This window comes from Microcaecilia unicolor, chromosome 2 (genome assembly GCF_901765095.1).
Source record: "Microcaecilia unicolor chromosome 2, aMicUni1.1, whole genome shotgun sequence".
Lineage (NCBI taxonomy): Eukaryota > Metazoa > Chordata > Amphibia > Gymnophiona > Siphonopidae > Microcaecilia > Microcaecilia unicolor.
The window spans coordinates 436,119,147-436,133,124 of record NC_044032.1 but is presented as its reverse complement, the minus strand read 5'-3'; the positions used below and the strand labels follow the sequence as shown (position 1 = coordinate 436,133,124).

General features: G+C 40.2%; 1 protein-coding gene across 8 annotated transcripts in view; it reads left to right on the top strand.

The window, feature by feature from the left end:
* ANK2 (ankyrin 2) overlaps window positions 1–13,978 on the top strand; it is a 512,604-nt gene that overhangs the window by 99,855 nt on the left and 398,771 nt on the right. For all 8 annotated transcript variants that reach the window (XM_030190840.1, XM_030190841.1, XM_030190837.1 and 5 more), the window contains exon 2: window positions 8,721–8,822. In XM_030190840.1, coding sequence (XP_030046700.1) covers window positions 8,721–8,822 — 102 coding nt within the window. The remainder of the gene's footprint in view (window positions 1–8,720; window positions 8,823–13,978) is intronic.

The following is a 13,978-nucleotide window of genomic DNA, read 5'->3' as shown; positions in this document are numbered from 1 at the left end:
TTCCATTAGTGCTCCAGCGCAAAGCTTCTCACATGCCCTTAAGACTCACCTTTTCACTAAGGCCCTTGTTGGAAATGGTCTGTACTGGGCATGCTGCCCAGACATCAGCATCCTGAATTGCTCTTTTGCTGTTTTTGAACTTATTCTCCTATACTTTCCCCTGTTCCCTCTTGCTATGCATTTTTTTCTCATAGCCCCTTTCCTGTCAAATTCGATGTAGCTCCTTTCTGTCTGTTCCTTACTGAATTGTAAACTGCCTTGATACTATAGTGTGCAAAGGCGTTATATAAAGAACAACTAAACATAAAATTAACCTCCACTTGTACAGCTGCACTAAGTGAACACCACCCTGGGTAAATTTCTTTCAAAAAGGCACAATATGTATTTTAATAAATAACAGTTTTTACTAAAACACACTAGTTTATTACTATATATCAACATGTATTACTGCATGTTTTTTTACAGCCCATGCTGATTTTATACAAAGGGACCTCTCTACTAATAGCATTTAAGTGCATGAGCATGTGCTGACACAGTAATGCACTTTAATAAATATAGCTTGACGTAAATAAGATAGTAAACGTAGCAATGTCTGATTGGTGGGAAGTATATTTCTCTGCTTCTACTGTCCAGGTCAAAGGGATTGGGATGCATGGTAAGTGACAACAGAAGGCAGAGATACCAAGTTATCCAGCTCCAGGCTGGAGATTTTGGTGCAGTCCTGGATTTCTGACCACCTCATCCTGGTACATTATGAGACTTGCAGCACTGAAGTCAATGGGCAAGACCAGGCACTACAAATCCCATACTGCTTTGGAATGCAAAATCAGAACTGTCCCTAAATCTCCAGCCTGGAAGTGAGAAAGTCTGTCCATATCCACCCTGTTTCTGGCAGTTAGAACCTGGGATGCAATAGCTGCGTTTTGCTGGTGCATGACTCCTGGCTTTCTCCATCCTGCAGTATGGACTGGCCTTGACACAGCTTGTATTAGGCTACAGTGGTGCTGATTTGCATTTGATCTTCCCACTGGGCTGCCTTTTAAGGGGCATGTTCTTAGAAAGAAGAGCTTTATTTGAAGTTGTGCAGATTCTGCAGAACAGAAAAAGATGTCTCCCTTGGGCTTTGATAACAGAGGTCTGCTTAAATATGACTGTACACGGCAGCCATCTATTGTTTGAGTGGGTGAGATTACAAGAGACCAAATGGAAACTGCACCAAGCATGCAAAGCATAGGGTTTCAAAAGTTAATATCTATTTTGGGGTTTTTAAACATCCCTTTTATAGTTCCAAACATAGAAACTGCTGCTCGATATTTAAAGGGAAATGACCTCCAAAATAGCACCTAACTGGCTACCTGGAGCTCAATATCACTGGTTGGTGGCTTAAAGATAGCCGGTTATATCACACAATACTGCAATTTTCATCACAGAGCCAGCTAAATTTGGCAGGCATATTTGCCGACCACAATAGGTGGAATAATTTTGGCCAGTTCCAACGTAGCCGGCCAGCGCTGAAAATCGGCTTAGCTGGTTAAGCTGAAACTGGCCAAAGTTAAACCAGATATTCAATGCCAGTCACTGGAAACAGCCTGGCACTGAATATCCAGGTTCAGCGTGGACTGCTGGAGGCAGCCCACCTATCTCCCGTGGTGTGAATATCAAGGTCTAAAAGATTAATCATGTTATTTTCAATACTCTTGGGTCAATATTAAACCCTGCAATGGGAGGGAAAATTGTAAAATAGGAGGAAAAAGAGTAGATAACTGGGAACACAGGCTCATGTGCCATAACCCAACAGAGGCTTGTCCTGATTGACCTGTAAGGCTAATGGAGCAGGATGAAAGTGCTGGACTCCCCAAAAAAGAGAGAGTATTAATTCTTATATGAGAGTATCCCCTTGATTTCCAGAATCAGCAGTGTACAGATTAATGTCATACAAAAATGTTAACTGACTGGCTCCTGGAAGATGTGTGATGCCATCTATAATAGAATAGCCAGCTACAGGCAGCCCATTATTCAAAGGTACTAAAATGCTTAAAAGGCAATTGCATAGCTCCATCCAGAAGATGGTATTTGGCTACTTTAAGTCCTGCCAAAGTGTCACCACAAAGCAGGGATGGACTGACCACTGGAACAATAGGGCAGTGCCCAGGGGGTCCATAACAGTAAGGGGCCCACTCTCCTTTAGCTTCCATCTAGTTTAATTACTTTTGATAGGTGGTTAGGGGCCCATGACACTTATTACCCAAGGTCCCAGAACACTGACAGTTCGCCCCTGCTAAAGAACAATGACTGACAACTCTTTCCTCTTCAGAGACTGTGAACACTACTGTTCTGCCCTCTTGTTAGGTGATTGGCATGCAATTTAAACCAGACTATAGAATATCAGTATGAGAAGCCTCAGAACTCCTGAACCAAAATCTTCTTTAATGGAGTAATCAAGCAAGGAAAAATAACTTACAGCCTTGCAAACTGGGAATCTGTTCTCCATCAACTCTCTCTTCATGCAAGAGAGAAGCTGGGAGGAATTCAACAACATGCTGAGAGTAGTGCTGTTTATACTTTTACACAGTTGAAATCTTGATAGTCACAGTAGCTTGAAATGATCATACAACAGAATACAGCATAGGCAATTTCAGTTCACAGAGGACATATGCTGCAGACTAACTCTCTAGACCACATGGAGAGAGAGAAGGGGGAGGGCAACTTGTCCAGTAAGTCTAGAGAACAAGGCAGGCCAATAGAAAGAGTTTCAAAATACACAGGGAACTGGACAGGTGCTGTAAAAGAGCCTATTACAGGGAACTACTGAACTACAGGGATTTGTAATCTTATTATATATCCTATCATCTGCCTCCATGCAAATGAAAGGCAGAACAGCTACCTCTACAGTATCTTCAGGTCCAACTGGACCAGCCAGAAAGCAACAGTCAGGCTCAGGAACTGAACGCATCTCTTCTGCACAGCATGTAGCACTGACCCTGAGCCATCAGTAATACCTTCAAGATGTGAAATGATCTGTGCATACTATATGTTGAGTACAATTTACTTTTAGACTTTTTGATAATGAGAGAGCGAATAATGAATATTAAAATACTGTGAGTGTATCATGGACAATTATGCATTTGGTACACAGAGCAGATTGTCTCCTCTCACCCCCACCCAAGAGATATGGTTTACATATGGAAAATGGAACTTTATGATTTTTGGCACTAGTGTGTGGTTGAAGTAAAATATTTCAAGAGATAATTGAGGGGTTGTGGGTTGGGTGGCATGAAACAATTCCCCATCCTTCTCACCTCCTCATGTATGTATCGTCAGCTTGTGCAGTCATAATCTCTGGGATTCTATATATTGCAGTGAGATTTCTGCATGGAAATCGATGTGTATTCCATAACAACATGCATAACTTAATTAGTTAACAAGCTAATCAGTGCTGATAATTGAATGTTAGCAAGCAATTATCAACACTAATTGTCATTAAATAGAATTTATGTGCACTGCTTGCTAAGCGTATTCTGTAATGTGGTGCACGTAAATTCTAAGTTGCATAATTGAAAAGTGGGCGTGGTTATGGGCATAGAATGGGTGGGTTGTGGGTGTTTTAAAAATCTATGAACATTGTTTTAGAATACACCCACTCCATGCCTAATTTAGACGTCGTGATTTACACCGGGTTTTAGTTGGTTTAATTAACCACGACTAAATTTAGTCGCATGGACCAGTGCTCAGCGTATTCTATAAAGCACCCCTAAATTAAAGTGAACTTTATAGAATATGCTTTGTTTTCCGCTTGGAAATCTCGGTGCAATTATATAGAATGTAGCCCAATATGCTTGTTGGGGGGGGAGGGGAGGAAGAAGCTTGGGTTTTCAGTGATAATTGAACAGGGATGGAATGCTCTCACTCCTTCACCCACCCTTGAGTAATCTAATGTAACTAGTGATATGACTTTGCATTTCTATTTTCACCTCAATTTGTGTGGTTATTTTCTCATGCACACAGCTCTGGTGAAGCACTCAAAGATTCTCGTTATTATTTTATTAACATTTCAATTCTGGATATATTCACATGAATCCAGTCCAAGAGAAATGAATTTGGGATTTTGAAAAGATCTAAAATCAACTGCGATCAAACTTTGGAACGGTTTGCTTCCCCCAGCTGCAGTTGAGTGGGCTAGGAAGACTTGAAAGTTAGAAATATCTTCTAAGCAAACAAAGGAGCTAAAATGTTGACTATCTGTGAAAGCAGAATGGGGTAGTTTTACAGGGGAATTCAGTGGGTAAAGCCTTATTTTACACATGAAAAAGACCTTTAATATAGTTGTGCAGCCAGGTGTATAAAATATGTATACCAAAAGATCATATGAGCAACAAGTGTTAGGGAGAGGGATTTCAAATGGGAAGCTTTGTCTAGCAAATTTAGCCAAAAAAAACCTTTGAAAATATATACACTGTGCATACTTCCCCCCTCCCTCCCATTTATGGTCTATGGTTTATTCAATATTTACTATACTGCTCTTAAAACAATCATGGGGTATAATCAAAATCAAATAAGGCGAAAGGAATGTCATAAATTGTCAGAAAAGGATAGACTCACAAAAGTGACCAGGACAGATCAAAACATAGGATTAAATAAACAATGGGGGGGGGGCACATTGAGATTGCATTCTATCACCCCAAATTAAACATTTGTTATCAGTATTCAATAGCATGCTTGACCTAATTGAGATCTATTTTTTTCTTTTTAATAATTTGGTGAGGGGATATTTTTGCCTGTTGATCAGAGTCCCAGCGTACAGGTTACAAAGACAAGCAGCAAAATAAAGAATGCAGAAAGAAAGAACACCAGCATGCCAGATGGTGGATACAGATACCCCACCTAAAAATACGCTTTCAGTCACTTGAGCATCTGTTCTGGACAGTGAGAGATATGCAGAGGAGAATATAGGATGCGCTCAACTACCTAATACAGTTGATCCTCTCTAGACCTCTGTTCCTTCAGGGTACTCCAGGAACTACTGGGGAACCCACAAGTATACAAACTTACCCTCCTGCACCATTCTGATCTCCACACCAATTGCAGAATTTTTATTTTATTGAGACTCAATATAGTGCTTCTCGCAGTCAATACATCAAAGCAGTTTACAATGGGATAAAAGAGAAAAAAATGGAAAGAGATTCTTAGTTAGAATCATAAAGTCTGGGCCAGTCTGCCAAACACAAGGAAAGACACTCATGAATTAAGTATAGCAAGGATACAGAAGACTACAAAGGCAGTGTTTCTTTAATAATATACACTAGGCCCATCAAAAATGTATGGGAGCTCTACACTTCACACACACTTTGATGCAGGGGATGACATGGGACTTACTGGATCTGGCATTATTCATTACTAGAGGTCTCAGCCTAGGAGTGAGTGAGCAGTTAGGTGACGGAGCAAGATGGAATGTAGGGTGGCTGCTGCTGTTGCGGTGTCAGCCAGTTCTGCCATCTTGGCAGTCAGTAAGGCAAAGATTGTAAGCATATGCTGGCTGCCCTTTATTAGTGTTCAGTTCTACAGTTCTGGTAGTACATTACAGCCATTTTACATAAGGACATAAAAGAGGTCATTTCCGAAGCATCTAGACATGTAGATGGCAATATTTTAGAAAATGGCAACAGTAAAAAAAAAAAAAATCACTATTTGCAAGTATAGCACTCACCGGATACAAATATTTAAAGGGGTGTGCTGGTTGAAAGGCAGGAGTGTGGTTTCAGCATGTCTAAAAATAGACAAGGCCTTTTTATTTTACAATGGGAAGACATGTCTGATTGAAAAATATCCAGGATTGTGCTTGCACCTGCCTTGAGGTACGCGCAAGAGCATACTTCTAGTTCTGGGATTCAATCAAGGAGCAGGTGCACAAGCTGGTGGTACCCTGCCCCACTCATGGATCTTTCTGATATCAACTGAAAGTATAACCCCCTCCCCAACCCCTGACATCATTACCCCTTCCCTATCATTTAGTCCCTCCCCCAACATCAATCATTCCTTCTGCCTCCCTCCCCAGGATCCCTCAGCATCAATTATACCCCCTGCCACCCTTTCCTGGACCCCACCCAAGCATAACCTCTCCACCTCATGACCTTCTCACACCCCCCTAGTCCCTGGACTCCCAGAGTTTGCTTGGCGTCTCCTCATTGTCCAGTAGGAGACATGAGCAACCCTCAGTTGGTCCTGCCCCACTGGGTGTCCAATTCAAAATGGCGCCTCTGACCTAGGTGCAGTCTGCAGTACTTCCTCTAGGGGTCTAGCTGCCAAATAAGGAGCACTTTAGTAAAATAGAACAGATTGGTAAGACAAAAGTTCCTTTTGCTGAATAGGGAAATGTGTGTGCCCACACACACATACAGGTTCCATTTTGGGGTTTTTTTTCTGAAATTTTATTTTGGGTTGTTTGTTTTCAGTTCATTTCATATATTCATTATAATAGCTCCATTTTAACACGTGCTATAGCTTTTAACATATTTTAACACATACTATACATTTGTTAAGATGCATTAACACACCAAATGCATACTAACAAATGCACGTCTCTGTTGCTGAACCCTTGTTGCTTCTGCTCCATTAAAATCCATATGAGCAATAGCTTTGTTTTCAGAGTAGCCTCAACCATTTTGGCCAGCTCCATTAGGCTTTCTGATTTGTAGTTTCCAAGATCATCCTTGGAACATTTAAAAAAAATGTTTTATCATTGGCGACCCTCCAACCCTCAGGTACTGAAGGAAGTTTCAATGATAGATTACAGATAACTTGTAATAAGTCTGCAGTTTGTTTTTAGTTCCTGCAGAACCCTGGGTTGTATAACATCGGATTTGTTACTCTGGTCTATCTGGTTATGTTCACTTGCTGCAGCTGACATACATCTGCCTCTATGTGTCACCAGGACCAGCAGCCTTTCACAATGGGGCAAAATGAGAGAGAAACACTGAACTGTGCTTTCCGTTATATACTATAGTTCATTTTTTCAATGTGGATGCTGGGGGTCTTGGTAAGAATGGCATCTATGGAGGCAGAGTCCTCTGTAATATTACATCACTGCTCTGCAGGCCTCCTTGGTAGGTGATGTAGAGATGGATCATTAGTTGTGATAGGTGAGGCTCCATTAAAAAATACCTCAATCCTGGAGAGAGGCAAAGCCGTAACAGCGGTACAGGTTTGAGTATTGATCTGTGTGTGAAGAGGTTACTGGCAATGCTCTAGTGCACCTTTATGGGGAAAACAAAACCTTCAATGACAGCTGTTGAGGCTTTCTAAGTTCAATGGGTGGTAGAGCATTGCTGATTCTATTTGGTATTGTTAAAATTCTTATATATAGAGATAGATATATTGCTGTCTTTTTTTTTTTTTTATTATAGTAGATAGACACATTCTGGCCAGTTCCTTAACTGGGTATTTCCATTTAGATGTCCCGATGGCACATGGTAGGAGCCTATCCTAGAAAGGAATGTAGGCCTTTAGGCTCCATTATAGAATACAAGTGCAACCCAATATCAAACTGGAGTAATGCAAGCACCTAAATGTGGCAGGTACCCACATAACTAAAATAGTCTGTAAATTGAGCCCTGCTTTTGTCCTGCTCATGCTCTACCCCGTGTACATCCTCTTTACAAATATGCGCTATGTAAGTTAAACAGATATTTGCACATAGGCACAATTTTTGCATTTACGTATGTATGTAGGCACCTAAATTATATAATTGTCCTTATCGTAAATGTTGTAGAGAATATGCAAATGAGTCAGGCAACTGATAGTGGCTTCTTCCTCTTATTATATGCTGACATCACAGCTTAGCAATTCTAAGTTCATATCATCCACTTTTTCTGTATAAGGGTTTGATGTCTAGGCAATGACTTTGCATGTCCAAAAAATGAGTAATGAACCTTCTGAATAATTTAACGAGCCTGATAATGCATTGTACATCTTAGAGTCCAAATGCCTCATTGTGGTCTCATTATTTGTCCATTTACCATTATTTAACCTCCTGAGACCAACTTCTTTGATCTTGGAATAGCATTTAAAATATTCAGCAGACCACCACAGATAGTTATTTTTCTTGTTCCCCTTTTAAACTTCTAAATGGGTGGACGGGGCACCTGAATCAAGGATTCTCAAACTTGTCTGGGTGACTTCAAAGTCAGTCACTTTTTCATTATACCTAGTTTTTGCAAATTTATTTCATATGTTCTCATGTGAACATCCAACTGACTGACATGTTTGTGAAAGCCCACCCTGCTTTCTTTTTTTTTTAAATCTGATATAACTGATATGTGGTTGGAAGAGACTATTTCCTTCAGCTAAAACATTATGCAACACCAAGTTGGGTTTCCTCTTCACTATCTTCCTATGTTCCATCCAAAAAAAAAGAAACGTTTTAAATTAAAACCATATCACAAATGTCAAATATTTGTAGATTTAAACCTGCAAATGTTTTATTGATGGTTGTTTGTGGAGTTAACAAAGCTCCTTTTAGAGCAAGGAGATTCAGTCTTATTTGATGAAAACTGGTTGTATGTTTCTTCAAAAATATTCCTGCATCAGGTGTATTTCAGTAGAACCTAAAGAAACTTCCCCTTGCCCCACTTTTCACCAGAAGAGTTTTGAAATTTTCAACTGTATGCATTTGCTGATTTCTTGAGTGGTGGCTTACCAGAAGTATTTTTTTCTTTCTTTCTCAGTCTGACAGCAATGCAAGTTTTCTTCGTGCCGCCAGGGCTGGCAATGTGGACAAGGTAGTAGAGTACCTGAAAGGAGGAATAGACATCAATACGTGTAATCAGGTAAGAATGATTGCAGGGTCTCTGTACAAGTAAATTGTTATAAGTAAGATATGTAGGTTTAAAAAAAAAAAGAATTCTGCTTTATATTTTGATGCATAGAAAAGCATATAATTCCTTTTTGTCGTATGATCAACCAGCTCAATATGGAAAGAGAAAGATGTAATGTCTTCAGGTAATATTAGTGCTATAGCATTCCAACATAAAGGACACATGGTGCTGTCAACTTGATGTCATACAGTGTAGCAAAGGAAAAAATGAATAGGCAATAAACTATATTTTATTCATATGGAAGGATTCTCTGTTGACTGACGATCTCTCTGTAATCAACTCATCTGTGACATTTTCTTTAATGACTCATACATGTAGTTATTTGCAAAGGGCTTTCAACCCTTGACAGACGATGATTCTTACTCTAGGGGCCGGGAGAGAATATTCCATTCCAAGAAACATTCCAGACAACAGTAGCTTTTGTTCCTGAGGTAGGAGAATATTTCCCACTTGGCAGCATTCTTATCACCTTTGCTTCCCATTCCTTGGGCAAGGAAATGGACACAAGAATTGATTCCTGGGCCTTACAACATCTGTAGCTTTTTCTGCAAGTGCATAAAACAAAAGGATTCTTCTAAAGATGACAGTTGAGTAGTTCAGTGAGCAAGAATATAAGATCTAGGCTGCCAAGCCAGAAAAGTGACAAACAAAGAGAGAGGTAAAACAAAACCATATGAAAAGAGGGAAACATAAAAAACTGTCAAAATAACAAAAAAAAATATTAATAATAAACCAATAGTATTGAGTAAGGACTCAAAAGATGGAAAGCAAAAGAAAGAGAGAAAATGCATAAAAATGTCCCAACATGGTCATGTTTCTTTGGAACACCTACTTCAGGGGAAAATATGTGGGAAAATAATTATTAGAAACAAATCAGAAGCATAGCTAGGTTGAAGGCACGAGGGAAGCAGAGAGTAGACTGTGTATTTTAAACATGACAGATCGTGTGAAAAATAGGTACCAGCGCCGTCGGAAGTCTGTTTGGGGGAGCAGCTGCTCCCCTGGCGACCCACCTAGCTATGCCTCTGGAACAAATATCTAGGAAAGATCTTGTAACTTATGGACAACATTCTTTGAGAAACAGAAGCAGATGTAATCCATAAAGAGAAGCTAACTTTAAAACAATTTGCATGGGTGAAAATCAGTTACCTAAAAGTAGTTTGCACTGTTAGTGCTATTATTATAGAGTGCTGTTCTTGGAGCGCTTTTTATAGAATACTGCTTAGCATTTTTGAGTACCATTTATAGAATTCACCTCTAAGGACTAGATTCTATATATCATACCTAAAACATCAGCGCCGAAATGAAATTTGCCTAAGCATATTCTATAAAGTATGTCTTAATACTTAGTAGAATTGGAAAAGGTGCAGCGAAGGGCGACTAAAATGATAGTGGGGATGGGACGACTTCCCTATGAAGAAAGACTAAGGAGGCTAGGGCTTTTCAGCTTGGAGAAGAGACGGCTGAGGGGAGACATGATAGAGGTATATAAAATAATGAGTGGAGTGGAACAGGTGGATGTGAAGCGTCTGTTCATGCTTTTCAAAAATACTAGGACTAGGGGGCATGGGATGAAACTACAGTGTAGTAAATTTAAAACAAATCGGAGAAAAATTTTCTTCACCCAACGCATAATTAAACTCTGGAATTCGTTGCTGGAGAAAGTGGTGAAGGCGGTTAGCTTAGCAGAGTTTAAAAAGGGGTTAGACAGTTTCCTAAAGGACAAGTCCATAAACCGCTACTAAATGGGAAAAATCCACAATTCCAGGAATAACATTTATAGAATGTTTGTACGTTTGGGAAGCTTACCAGGTGCCCTTGGCCTGGATTGGCTGCTATCGTGGAGAGGATGCTGGGCTCGATGGACCCTTGGTCTTTTTCCAGTGTGGCATTACTTGTGTACTTATGTACTTAATTTAGGTGCACTTTATAGAATAACCCTAAATTTCCACACAGTAACATAGTAACATAGTAGATGATGGCAGAAAAAGACCTGCACGGGCCATCCAGTCTGCCCAACAAGATAACTCATATGTGCTACTTTTTGTGTATACCCTACTTTGATTTGTACCTGTGCTCTTCAGGGCACAGTTTATAGAATATGCCAAGCGCTGGTCTGTGCGATTATACTTAGTCAGGGGCAGTTACACCAACTAAAACTTGGTGTAAATCCCGATGTCTAAATTAGGCGCGGACCGGATGTATTCTGTAACAATGTGCATACATTTTAGAAATGCTCACAACCCACCCATTCCATGGCCATAACCACGCCCACTTTTCACTTATGTGACTTAGAATTTACGCGCATCATGTTATAGAATATGCTTAGACAGTTCTGCACGTAAATTCAAATTAATGCCAATTAGTGTCAATAATTTTTAATTGTCAATTATTGGTGCTGATTGGTTTGTTAACAAATTAAGTTACTACTACTACTACTACTACTTAACATTTCTAGAGCGCTACTAGGGTTACGCAGCGCTGTACAAATTAACAAATAAGGACAGTCCCTGCTCAGAAGAGCTTACAATCTAAAGGACGAAATGTCAAGTTGGGGTAGTTTAGATTTCCTGAGAGGAGGTGTAGTGATTAGGTGCTGAAGGCGACATTGAAGAGGTGGGATTTGAGCAATGATTTGAAGATGGGTAGGGAGGGGGCCCGGCGTATGGGCTCAGGGAGTTTGTTCCAAGCATGGGGTGAAGCGAGGCAGAAAGGGCGAAGCCTAGAGTTGGCGGTGGTGGAGAAGGGTACTGAAAGGAGGGATTTGTCAAGAGAGCGGAGGTTACGGGTGGGGACATAAGGGGAGATGAGAGTAGAGAGATAAGGAGGGGCTGCAGATCGAGTGCATTTGTAGGTGAGTAGGAGAAGCTTGAACTGTATGCGGTATCTGATCGGAAGCCAGTGAAGTGACTTGAGGAGAGGGGTGATATGAGTATATCGGTTGAGGCGGAAGATAAGACGTGCGGCCGAGTTCTGGATGGACTGAAGGGGGGATAGATGGCTAAGTGGGAGGCCGGTGAGGAGTAGGTTGCAGTAGTCAAGGCGAGAGGTAATGAGAGAGTGGATGAGAGTTTGAGTGGTGTGCTCAGAGAGGAGGGGGCGAATTTTGCTAATGTTATAGAGGAAGAAGCGACAGGTCTTGGCTATCTGCTGGATATGTGCAGAGAAGGAGAGGGAGGAGTCGAAGATGACACCACGGGCAGATGAGACAGGGACAATGAGGGTGTTATCAATTGAGATAGAGAGTGAAGGGAGAGGAGAAGTGGTTTTGGGTGAGAACACATGCAAATACAGAATATGACTGAGTTTGCGCACGCAACTTAAGTCACGCTATACAGAATCCGGGGGTAGGTGTTTAAAGCTATTTCTTCTATTCCTGCCTGCAAATAGTTCATACTGTGAAGTTGTCCCATGTCTTTTTCCTGAAGTTCAGAACTGACTTATCTGGATAAAAGGAGATTGCTGAGTGAGTAATTACTGTGCCAGTTGGCCTCCTACTTCAAACTAGTCCCAATTCTAACTCAAACACAAACTGTAAAAATACATTAAAGCGACCCGCCTGATGCTTACCTGGGCAAGACAGGATTACATGGGTCCTGCAAATGCCACAATAAAATGGGATGTATATTCAAAATCCAGGACTGGTAAAAGTCCCCTTCCATGAACTGACTCATCTGGCAGTTCTGCCTTGCAGTTGTATTGTGAAGAAAAAGCTCAGAATGAGGTTGGAAGATTTGATTGCATTGTTCATATTGTCACCTTTATATCTTATACGGTCTGTGCCCTGAAGAACACAGGTACAAATCAAAGTAGGGTATACACAAAAATTAGCACATATGAGTTATCTTGTTGGGCAGACTGGATGGACTGTGCAGGTCTTTTTCTGCCGTCATCTACTATGTATGTTATGTTACCTTTATATCTTGCTGTGCTTGTTCATTTATGACTGATCACACTTCAGCCAGTTATTTTTTTATCTTGGCATTGGCTTCTCACTATCTCCATCTCAAATGCATGGGTCAACATAATTGTGCTTTTCACTACACCCCTGGCATTTAAACAATGCATTGGCAAACAAGGTGCAAATTAGTTGGCAGTGGGTTGAGAAAACATGTTCTAAGGTTCACTGATATAATGCCAATGCACAAAACCTTCTTGAATTGCTGAGAGACTTTAGACAGCCTCCAAAATGATGGCATATTTTGGCAATTTTTAATGCTAATATTAAATAATATTTCAATGTTTTTTCTAAATGATTCCAGACTGTGCTTAGCTTATATGAATGAAAGGTGATGAAGAACCATAACTAGTACAACATGAGAAGGATATATTTTTACCACTAATTTTAATTTGTCAGGCTTAACCCCATTAGAATTTCTGCCACAAACTAGCTTGCATTTTCCATAGGGGCTAGTTTAGATTTATTAATCCTTGGTTTGAGAAGGAAGATGTCTTGTAGTCTAAGCAACCTTCCAATTTAACCTCTGACCCCATAATCTCACAGCTGACAAATAGTAAGGGAGTAACATAGCAGATAGCAGCAAATAAAGAGCCCTCACTCCAGTATGTTAATAAAATATGTCAGATCATATTTTACTTGGCTCAGATGCTCATGATTTTGATGGGTTTTATTTACCTTGAGTCATTTTGGCTCAGTTTTTGGTTTTAAGTCATGGTTCTCAAACAAACACCTGGTTTGGAAGGCTTTGGGTCTCATCTGAATTTGGAGGCAAATTTAAGAGAATAACTTTAGGAGCTCAGCATTTTTAAAATATTGGTCCCGATAATTTGTCTACAATAAAATACAACAGGAAGGGAGGGTGTGCAAAAATGAAACCATAGGACAAAACTGTGAAACAGAAATAGCTGCTGCAAAAAGTCATGTGCAGCAAAGAATAAAGGGGAACTAGGTTTCATTAGAAGGAAAAACCTAGGTAAGATAATACTATTTGAAGGCAGCTTTAAATCTCAAAAAGTCTTTCAGGAGCCAGTGGCCCTCTCGGAAACCAGGATAGAAGATATCCATTTCTAACACCCAGATCAGTAGGACGGAATTAAGGGAGTTCAGTTCCAGATAATGAACATAACTGAGAAATAGATGTTCAGTT